At 52.2% G+C, this 10,828-nt stretch overlaps 1 protein-coding gene across 1 annotated transcript in view; it reads right to left on the bottom strand.

Annotated features, from left to right (window-relative positions):
* Trim62 (tripartite motif containing 62) overlaps window positions 1–10,828 on the bottom strand; it is a 65,123-nt gene that overhangs the window by 10,110 nt on the left and 44,185 nt on the right. The window contains exon 2 of the mRNA XM_010645279.2: window positions 3,697–3,858. Within this exon, the coding sequence (XP_010643581.1) occupies window positions 3,697–3,858 (162 nt within the window). The remainder of the gene's footprint in view (window positions 1–3,696; window positions 3,859–10,828) is intronic.

The raw sequence follows: 10,828 nt of genomic DNA, 5'->3' as shown, positions 1-10,828 counted from the left end.
TCGGGGATTGCTTGGGTCCTTGTGCTTGTGCGGCAGGTGGCAGGGAACTCTTTGTTTTTAACACACATCTGTGGTGCTTTAGGGGAGATGACAAGGAGATCAAGGCGGCCAGAGAGTTTCATAAAGGGCAACGTGACACTGGTGGTCACTTGCCTTTCTTGCCACCCTTAAGATCCACAGCTAAGGAACGAGAACTAAAGCGTAAGGCCTCTGTCACAGGAAGTCAGCATAAACTTGCACGGTTCTCTCTGCCCAGTGGGCACTGAGAGGCCTGTTGGGCTTGGAGGAGGGAAGGGCAAAGGCTTTGATGCCTGGCAGCCTGGGGAAGAGTCCCAGCCCTGGTCTCTAGCTGGGGGTGATCTCAGTGGCCTAAGCTCTATGAATTTCAATTTTCTTATCTGTAAAAGGGGTAAAATAACACAGCAGAGCAGTGGTGAAGTCGAAGTAAGGAATGTTTGTCTGCCCAGTGCCTGGGTCTCAGGTGTGGAGAAAGTGCCTGGTGATAGCGAAGGAATCAACACTAATGGGTGCAGCGTGGGAGTCCTCGTGGACGAAAGACCTCAGAGCTAGGCCTGAGGACGGGCAAGGCGTCAGCTGGGGTGGGGGGACAGCAGTCACGCAACACAGGAGACACAGGATACTGCAGCATGTGGGGCCTGCCTCCGCAATTTCACTTTGCAGGATTCTGGCTGGTAGTTCACCGAGTCAGAGACCCCACTGTGCTCAGTGCCCAGGGCTCTGTGGGAAGCTTCACAAAGGCTCAATTAGGGCCTCTTCCCTCCCGCTCAGCTGCCGGCCCTGCAGGAAGAAGGCTGGCGGTGGGCCAACCTCCCTGCGCATGCCCACCCAGTGTGCTGGGCAGACAAAGGGTAGAGGAGAGGCTAGGCTGGATGGCTAGGCTTCGGGGGACGCCCTGCGCCCTTCACCCAGGGGAGCCCTGTGGAAGCCTGTTGTGGATGGGAGGGATGGGGTCTGCTCCCTCCCCACACTCTACACTCTCTGGAGTTGCCCCCAAGGCCCCCAGTCCCATGGCTACCTGGTATAGCTCCTGCAGCAGCCAGGACATCGGCCCCCACTGCTGATTGAAAGGCCGGTCAGCCTCTCATCTCTGGTTACCCCTCTGCCACCTGTGTTCGGAGGGTCACCGCAGGCCAGCTCCTTCCCATCTCAGCCTGCAAGCCCGCCCTCCTCCTCCATTCCTACTGTTCTGAGGACGGCTCCCAATCTGTAAGATGGGCTCACATGGCTCCTGAGTGCCACATGTCTTTTTCCAACTATCTCCCCAACACATCCCCCTGGGGTCCCGCAGGTCCCCCAACTTATCTGTTTCACAAAGGCAACGCCTGTCTTATTCCCAAACTCACTGCCACAGTGATCCTTCTAAAGTGCCAACTGTGTCATAGCTCATCCTGTGTTTAAGAACTTTTTTTGGCTCTTTGATGATAGTAAACACCAAATTCCTTAGTCTGGGAGTCAAAGCCCTTCTCAAGTTGATCCTAACTTATCAATACATTGCAATCTCACCTGCTGAGACCAAACCCTCCAACCCTTTGTTCAGCTGGCAAACTCCTTCTTATCCCGCAAGACCCAGTTTGAGAACTACCTCCTCTGAAATACCTTTTTAAAAAACTTTTTCAGGGAGTTAAGATGTTCCCAGAGCCTTTTGTAAACACTGCTGAGACACCGCCCTCTCTAGCTAGTGGGTGAGATCCTGCTGAGTAGAAATGAAATTTTCCTTGGTTCTGTCCCTGGTACCCATCACAGGGCCTGGAGCAGGGCTGGCAGTCAGGAGCTGCTTGAGTGGTAAAGGAGGGAAAAGCAGGGACAATCTTGCTCAATATGGCTTCACGAAGCTGGGCACAGGCTATTTCCAGGTTGGGGAGTCAAGTGCCCCCAAGACAAGAGAAGATGGCTAGAAAAGGAGGCGGGAGGCAGGGAGAAAGCAGCTCAGAGTGGCACATGAGAATAACAGCCATCCTGGGACCCCTGAGCATGTCCCTGATGGGTTCTCCATCCAGCTTGCTGGCCACAAAACCACATATCCGACAGAGGACACTCGGTGTGAGTTTGGAAAATGTACTGGGCTCAGGAAAAGCTGGACTGGATGCTCCCAATTTCCACTTAGTAGCTGTGGGGCTGCAGGCTGGTGCCTCAACTTCTCTGTTTCAGTTTCCCTGCTGATAAAAGTGGGGTAACAACCTCTCTTACTTCCAAGGGTGTTTTATTTTTCTTTTCACTCATTTGCCCCACAACTACTTATGGTGTGTCTGACTCTGCTAGGTTTTGCAAGTCTTGCTGTCATGGAGGTGACATTCTGTGGCTTCAGTGAAACAATGAAGAGAAAATTCTCAGCACAGGGAAAGGTTCAACTCCACAGGAATGCCTCAGTTACCTTAGTGCATTGGTGGGCAGAACCAACCTTTCCCCCTCACCCTCCTTTTGGTGCCTTGTCTGGAAAAGCAGCCTAGAGGCTGCCCAGCCCACTATGTCCCCTGGAACACACAGGGCTTGTGAAGAGGCTGCACCCTGTCACCAATGCGTCACCCCCAGGGCCAAGCAAGGAAAACACAGGGCCTGAGGAGGGAGATCAGACAGACCACCAGGCTAGGCCATTGGAGGGACAGGCGCCACAAGAAAGTGAGTCAGGCACCAGGTGAAATATGACCTCAAAAGCTCCATAGGCATTTCTTGTATAAATACCCCAGTCCAGACAGGAAGCAGCCTGGGGGGCTGGAGGGAGCCCCCTCCCCCAGAGGCAGACAGATGGACAGGAAATGGGGGGAAGAGGTCAGTGGAGAAAAACAATGGTGGTGGTGGGGGAGAGACAAGAATACTGTCAGAGTGGGGAGAAACAGACCCTCAGATTCCCACTCTTCTAAAGAGAAACGTTCTTTGCTTCTGAGCACTGGAGAGGTCCAGTCACAAGCACATGGGGAAACTGATGCTGTGCAAAGCAATGAGACCATAGTGCTGTGATTGTTTCTACTGAGGGTCCTGCCCAGAGACACTCTGGAATGTCCTCTGAAGAAAGTGTGCCATGCCCTTTCTGGGACCCCCTCAGGGGATTGATGGCCTTGCTGGGGCAGGGAGCTAGGTTTCTAATGGCCCCAAGATGACCTCCGGAGGCTCAGGTGTTCCCAAGGTTGGCTCCAGCTGCACAGCTCTCCTGCTATGTGAGCAGAGCCAGCCTGAAAGACCCTAGGTGTCACTGTGCTGAGTTCCTGGGGAGGAGGCACGGAGGGAGAATTGAGGTGGGGCTCTGCTAGGTTTCTTCCAGCTCTGAAGCTCTGAATTGAGCCTTGCAGAGGCCCCACTGTACAGATGCAAAGACTGGGACCCAGAAAAGTACAGTCAGTCAGTGGCTGGATCAGAACCCATCTTTCCTCTCTGCTCAAGGAACCCCAGTGGAAACGACTGTAGCCAGAGCCTGCTGGCTTGGGGGGGACGTGCTCAGGGTTGGCTCTCCTTATGCGTGTTTAATAAGGGGTAAATTCTCCCCAGCCCTTCAGGACACCGGAGGCTCCTGGGGATCCCTGGTCTCACGTCAACTTCCACCCAAGTAACAAGGGAGAAGGGGCCCTATCCCTCATCCAGTCACCAGCCCACATCCTTGCCCCGTTACCTAGGGGTGGACCACCCACTTCTTTTGACAGAAGCCCCACCCTTGGCCACAGCCCCGCACCAGGCCAAGCTCACCTTAGTCTCTGCGAGCTGTCGCTTGAGCAGCTGCAGTGCCTCAGTGTGCTCCCGCTCGCTGTCCTGGAGGGCCTGGAGTTGTTCTTTCAGCTCCCTCTGGAAAACACACAGCAGCGAGGTGTGGGGACGTGGGCTTGCCTTGGTGATGGAGAGCCCCCCCCACTGTTATTCTGACGTCATCCCTCCTTGGTCAGCCCCAAGACGCTGCTCCTGCTACAGTTCCGCCACCAAGTCAGGTAGAGTCTGTCTCCTGAATATCCCCAGAATCCATCCCCATCTTTCATCTGGATGTTTGCCACAGCCTCATCTCTGGCTGTCCTTGGAGCTTCTGGTCTCCTTGACTCAGTACAACTTCCATCTCCACATGGTCCCCACCCTCTCCCTGCTGAGGGCTGGTTGTGCTCAGACCTTTGATAGAAACCAAGGCTGAACTAGCACAAGTTAGCTACAGATCAACTGCCCATGTTCTAAGCGCTTGCCAAGGGCTCAACACTGTTCTCAGCCCTTTGCTTGTTCTAATTCACTGGAGCCTCTCAGCAGCTCAGAGGTAGGCACTGTGATTATCCCTATTGTCATATGGAAAAAAAAGGCACAGAGAGGTAAAACAAACAAACAAAAACTGGCTTCAAATCACAGAGTTGAGCATTTAAGTGTTGAATGGGAACACAGACATCTGGTTCCCTTCCCCTACTGGAAATTGAACCCAGGACACCCACCCCACATCACCTTTTTGATAATTTTGAGACAGGGTCTCTTTTAGTCTTTAAGTTGCCCAGGCTGGGATCTAACTTGCAATTCTCTTGCCTCAAGCTCCCCACACCCCTCCTGAGTGCTGGGGTTATAGGTGTACGGCATCCCACCCAGCTCGGAAACCATGATTTTGAAGCCATGTACCGTGTTTTCTTACATCGATGACACCTGTTATAATCAACAAAACAAATCCACGAGAGACAAGATGGTGCCATTCGAAATAAAAACAGGATCTGTATTTCTGATCTTTCCTTCATCTCAGGTTCCACTGCGGCTTCACAGGGCACTGCTAGAAATGCTGGCCTTTTGCTGTTTTGTTCTTTATGTACTTGTTTGCATTACTTCTGATTGAGGAACTAGTGTACTACATATTTGTGTTGACTGTGTTTTGGTGCCTGCTTCATTCAATCCTGCGCCTCCCTCCCTTTCCCCTGGCTCCACTTCTGTCTCCGTTGCCTTCTCTTCTCACCCCTGCCCGGCCAAAGCGCGCTTCTCCCTCCATCGCCCTGAGCTTGTCCAACACTGGAACTTTGCACTTGTTTGTTTCTCTGGCTGGTGCCTTCTTCTATCAGACTGTCTCCTGGAAACTCATCTGTATCATTCACTGAACTCAGAGGCCACCTCCTCAGAGGCTTGTCTGACCATCCCATGGTCACCTCTGTCACAATACCCAGCGTCACGGTCTTCACAGCACCTCCCACAGTCTGAGATGACTTTCCGTGTCCCCTTGCCTGTGTGTTACCGCTCCTCCCACTCACTGGACTGCTAGCTTCACATGGGCGGGAATCTCGTCCGGCTTGTTCCCTGCTGTTTCCCCAGTGTCCAGAATGGTGCGTAACATATGGCAGGGCCTCAGTCATTATTTGTCAGAGAAACGAATGGGATGTGGTAGGTGTTCCCCAACACAGGGCCCAGCTGTCTGCACTTAATGAGCTGCAGCCATTGTATCCTAGCCAGTTGTTCTGCTGTCTGTCCCTCCTCCTCCCCATATTAGCACACGAGTCCTCCAGGATGGGCCCCTACTTCTCCCTCTCTTTAGGTGCTGTACTCAGCAGCTACCTGGCACTGATCTGGGGCTCTAGGAAGCTTGCCAGGTGAATGAATTGCCATGGAAACAGCCTCTGAGCAGGGCCTATGGTCCCCAGCCAGCTTGGGCTGAGTGGTCCCAGGGAAGCTGATTTACCGGTGTATATTTTCCTTCCTCCCACTCATTTGTCTTAGCAGAGCAGGGAGGATCCTTAGTAAACATCTGGTTCAACTAATTTTATAGACTGGCAACACGGGCAAATGTTCTTGATGACATGCCAAAGGCAGAATGCAGAAAATGACATGAAATTATCTTTGCTTACTATTGCTTATTCATTTAATAAATTTTTATTGACCAACTACTATGTACCAGGCACTGTTGAAGCACTGAGGTTAGGGCAGAGAACAACATAGAAGCAGTCCCTGCCAACGGGGATCTTACCTCTGCTTAGTGTAGAAGGCAATAAATGAGAAAAATAATCAGTGTCAGATGATTATCAATATGCTCTGTGCTGTAGAAAAAAAATCAAACAATGTGGACTAAGAGGACAACTTTAGGGTAGTCAGGAAGGTTTCTTGGAGGAGGTACCAAGAAAGATGGCAGCTGGAGGATGAGGAGGAGCCAGCCAGCCACGAAAACAGGTGTGACAGAAAAATGGGAGCTCCATGTTTTGTGAGAGGAGAGAGCTTGCGGACAGAAAGGCTGAAATTCCAGTAGCCATCTCAGGCTGTGAGGCAGATATAAAGATGGTGGTCATAAGCTCAAACCAGAAGAGTAGAAGAAGGAATCTGGGTTCCCGAGGACCATGGGGCAGCTATGCCATCGCTAGACACAGTGATGTGTAGGAAGCTGGTTCTCTGGGGGAGAAGAAGACAAAGAAGAGAGGGAGAGGGAGGGAGGGGGAGAGAGGGACAGAGGGAAAAAGGGAAAGAGGGAGAGAAGAGAGAGAGGGAAAAGAGGGAGGGGTGAAAGGAGGGGGAGAGAGAGAGGTAGATCCCAAATAGCGGTGACCAATTTCTGTGGTGCAAATGCTTCCACCAAGTGGATAGAAGGTCACTGGACACAGAACTGGGAAGAGATATACATGCTGAGCTCTCAGAAGTTGATTCAGTGGCTCCAGTGCACCATTACCTGGAGTCTTTTCCCGTAGGCCTGTTTTGCAGGGTGAAACAGACCCCATGGAATTTCAGCTACATTCATCAGGAGTGCTTCAGTACTAACAGCTGAAATTCATTCCCAGTGGAGTCCTGTGCATCTGAGTTCTGACAACCTCAATGGCCTGAGTGCAGAATTACTGCTCGGACGGCCTTGGGTCTGTGCAGCTCGGGACATCGTCTGGCTAAGCTGCAGATGTCTGAGGAGATGGGCCAAGTGCTACATCTCTCCCTCTTGGTGGTCCCCATAGGACCCTGTACAACCCTGCCACCAGGGCAGTTCTGCAGCATTTTTGAGAAACAGCCACAGAGGCCACGTTCCTCACATTGTTCAGGCCCCTGAGGGATGTGGACAAATTCCTCCCTGATGCTGGAGTTGAGAGCACAGACAGAGCTGACCCACCCCATCCTCTCGAACCCAGCAACAGAATGCACATTCACAAATTCCACAGCCAGGTGTGTGCCCGGGCCTCCTCGGGCCCCACTGGTGCTGTGTTAGGGATGGGGACAGGGAAAAGAGATGCCCAACCTGGGGAGTCAGATAGGGACACAGACACACCAGGGAATGCTCGGGTGGTGTCAGCTCCACCCCCAGACCAGCTCCTCCTCACTGAGGAGAGATGTTGCCCACCTCAGTGAAGGGCACATGCCCACGTTAGCCCAGCCAGAAACCTAGAGTCACGCTTGACAAACTTGCCACCCCCAAGCCAGTCAACCAGTCACCAGGTTTGCTCTGGAATCTGTTCCCTCCTTTCCACACCAGTTCCCTTTTCAGTGCTGCTTTTTGAGCCTGGGGTCGAAGGTTCTCCCTGCCCAGCAGCTCTCCACCTCTGGACTCTCCCTGCTGTCCCAAGAGCCCTACACAACAGGGAAACACATTTGTTGATGTTGCTCTCTCGACCCCCATGATTCTCAGCAGGAATTCCACCGTGTCTGGGAAGAGGGGCATTCAAGGCCTTTATCACCAGACCTAACCTTCCCGAATCTTCCCTCTTCATCCAGACCTGTGCTATCCCAGAAGGTAGACATGAGCCCCATGTGGCTACTTAAATAGGAATGAACTAGAATGAAATAAATTTGAAAATTTAGTTCCTTCATTGCACTGGCCTCATGCCAAGGGCTCAATAGCCACATGGGACTAATGGCTACTGTGTCACAGAAGAGATGTAAAACTTCCCAGTGTTCCAGAAAGTTCCGTGGGACAGCATGAAGCACCTTGCAGTGGTTTCCACCAGGGCTTTGCACATGCAGTGGCCTCTGTCCAGCACACTCATGCACACCTTTCCCCTCCATTTGTGGGACTCGTACTCATCTTTTACAACTCGGACCAACACTCCCCCCACCAATCCATATTCCCAACTCCCCAAACTATTGTCAGATGCCATTCTGTATGTTCAAGGTGCCATCCTTACACCCTTTGGCACACACTGCATTTTAGCTACAAAGTACCTGTTGATCTCTCCCACTAAACTGCGGGCCTCTGAGGGAAGGATCCATTCTAGTACCAAGGAGGAGAGGCCCCTGGCACAGACCTGCCTGCAGGTTTTGTAGGAAGAAGCCACCTACCTAGCGAAAGGGCTTGGCTGGGTCTGAGCTCCCTTCCGAAAGGGAGAGAGGGAAGAGCACCCCCCAAGGGAGCAATCCCAAGTTAGCAAAACTGAACTCTAACATCCACAGGGCAAGCATCTGAGCTGTGTTGCTCCCACCACACAGGTCTCCTGAAAAGCTGGGCTCAGACAGACCTTAGGAGGCTGGCTGTGCCACTCGCCCACTAGGTATGTGCCCATTAGCCTAGGAGATCACCTAGCCTGTCTGTGCCATAGCACCCCCATCCACAAAATGGGGTAGTTGTACCTCATAGGGCTGGAAAGGGGGAATTAGATAATAGCAGGAAAGGCCTAGTCTGCTGGCGCACAGAGCCTGGCAGCACACCCTGGATGCTTGGGAGATGGAGCGATCCTGTGTCCCATATGAGGTCCCTCAGGCTCCTCTTCATGTCCTCGCTCCATGCTGTGTCCAGGTGGCCCCTCCCTGACTTCTTGGACCGCAAGAGCAGGAAGGGGTGGAGGGACCATCTGGTCCAGCCCTTATAATTGCCAGCACAGGAAACAGAAGTCCAAGGAAAGGGACTGACTGGCCCATGGCCACTTAGATTGTCAGTGGAGAATAAACCGGAAAGTTTACTCCCGGCTGAGAAACCAGATAGGAAATGGGAACTTGTTGACAAAACTCCCAAGTGACAGAACCAACCCAGAGAAAAGATACTGTGATCTTGACCATAGTGGAGGCTCGGGACCAGAGGGGCTGGAGGTGGGCACGGCTCAGGTTTAAATTTCACAGGCATCTCATCACCTAATTCTCAGTCTTAGGTGAGAATTTTGAGGGAGAAATTGAGGATCGGAAAGGTTGCCCAGCTTGCCTAAGCTCACACAGCTAATATAAAACAGGCAAGCCTCTGTGTGACTCCCAAAACCTGTGTTTGAAACCTCTTGGCCTTTCTGGCTCCCATTCAACTTGATGCAGCAAAAACTTTGGAGCGTGCACCATGTTGGCTTTATGCTGTCCACTCTTGGGCTGGGGACATGGTTCCTGCCCTTGAAGAGTTTGCAGGTAGCCGAAGGGGCAGAAACTCAAAATGCGTGAGTCACAAGGGAGAACAGGGTACACAGGGAGGCCTGCTTAGGATCCAGAGGAGCTGTTAGCACCTGGCTGTGTATGACATCCTCTCCGACCTGTAAAGTGGGGCTACAACAGCATCTGTGCTGCTGAGTGCTGTTCCATTAAATGTCTTAATTCCTGATTTGACGTGATACACTGGGTGAGTCAGTACATCTGAGCTGTCATCATTCTCATTGTAATTATATATAAAACAGGGATGCCGGACTGGGAGCTGCCAGGACAGAATTTATTTCTGGAAGGAGATGGAGGGTGGGTGGCAGTGCTCCTTCAGTGTCCAGGATGGGGCCAGGCCATTCCTGAGAAGGCTGGTGAGACAGGGACAAGCCTGGTGTGCACAGGAAGTGGGGGTGGTCAGGGACAGCTGGAGCCTCATGCTGGAAAGGCTGGCTTGGGCCCGCTAGGTTGGGGTAGGCAGGGTTGGCAGGGCCCCATCAGAGTTGGGGCAGGGCAGGCTAAGGGGTCTGGAGAAGGTCACACCTGGGAGCACAGCTACACAAGTTCATCAGCTGCCAAGCTCCGGGACTCCCATCCTCTTGGAGAGGCCAAAATTGAGGCAGCAACTAGTAGCAGGAGCACAGCAAGCCGGTACTCAAATGTCTCAAAGGCTGAGGCTGGGTCTCCCACACTACCAGCCCAGGGGACAGAGCTGCTGTGAAGCCATCTCTCACTGGCTGCAGGGACTCTTCTCATCTCAGTGGTGACAGCATGAACTTCTTTTTTTTCCCCTCATTGAGTTTATTGGTACATTTTAGGTGTACAGTACAGTTACATTCATCATTGGGATCTTGTACCTTTATATGACAGGTCTTGGTCAGCATGAACTTCCTGGAGCCTCTCCTCTTCTCCATGCCTGGCCATGGCTCTCTCTTCTGTTCTCCCACTCAAGGATGCCAGAAATCTTCACATGGCAAAGGACATTTGCTTCCCCTTTTGTTTCCCCCAGTCCCTCACCCTTACCCAGAGGCCCTGATGCTTCTCCTCTGAGATCTTCTCTGGCTTCTGTGTTTCCGAGCCCAATCCTCACTGTGCCCTTTAAAGCCACACAGTCCCAGGCAACACCTGGCTGCTCCCTTTTCCAGGACTCAACAGCCTATTGAGCAATCCCACCCATTCAGGTTACAGACCCAACAGGTCACACCCAGTAGCTCAAACCTGTTCCTGGCAACTCAGCATCTTCAGGACCAACCTCAAGCTCCTAGTGTGTGTGCATGCGTGTGTGTGTGTGTGTGTGTGTGTGTCCACATTCATTTTCAAGATCCTTCCTGAACTGGTTAAGCCTCTCTGTTTCATTATTAGCTGCCCCATAACCTCCTCTCCAGCCACAGCAACCCATCTTAACATGTGTTCATATCATCAGATCAGTCCCTGGTTAGACTGATAATCTGAGTGCAAGGTCCAGCTTCACTGACATTTAGTGGCTGTGAGACTTCAGGCACAGGTTCTGAGCCTCATCTTCCTTATTTGTAAAATGGGGGCAATGAGACCCACCTCATAGTGTTGCTGTGAGGAGAGATGGGGGGAG

The sequence above is a fragment of the Fukomys damarensis genome, unplaced genomic scaffold (genome assembly GCF_012274545.1).
Source record: "Fukomys damarensis isolate Sample0158 unplaced genomic scaffold, DMR_v1.0_HiC HiC_scaffold_23, whole genome shotgun sequence".
Classification (NCBI taxonomy): domain Eukaryota; kingdom Metazoa; phylum Chordata; class Mammalia; order Rodentia; family Bathyergidae; genus Fukomys; species Fukomys damarensis.
Note: the sequence above shows the minus strand (reverse complement) of the source record. Positions and strands in the feature narration are given on the sequence as shown.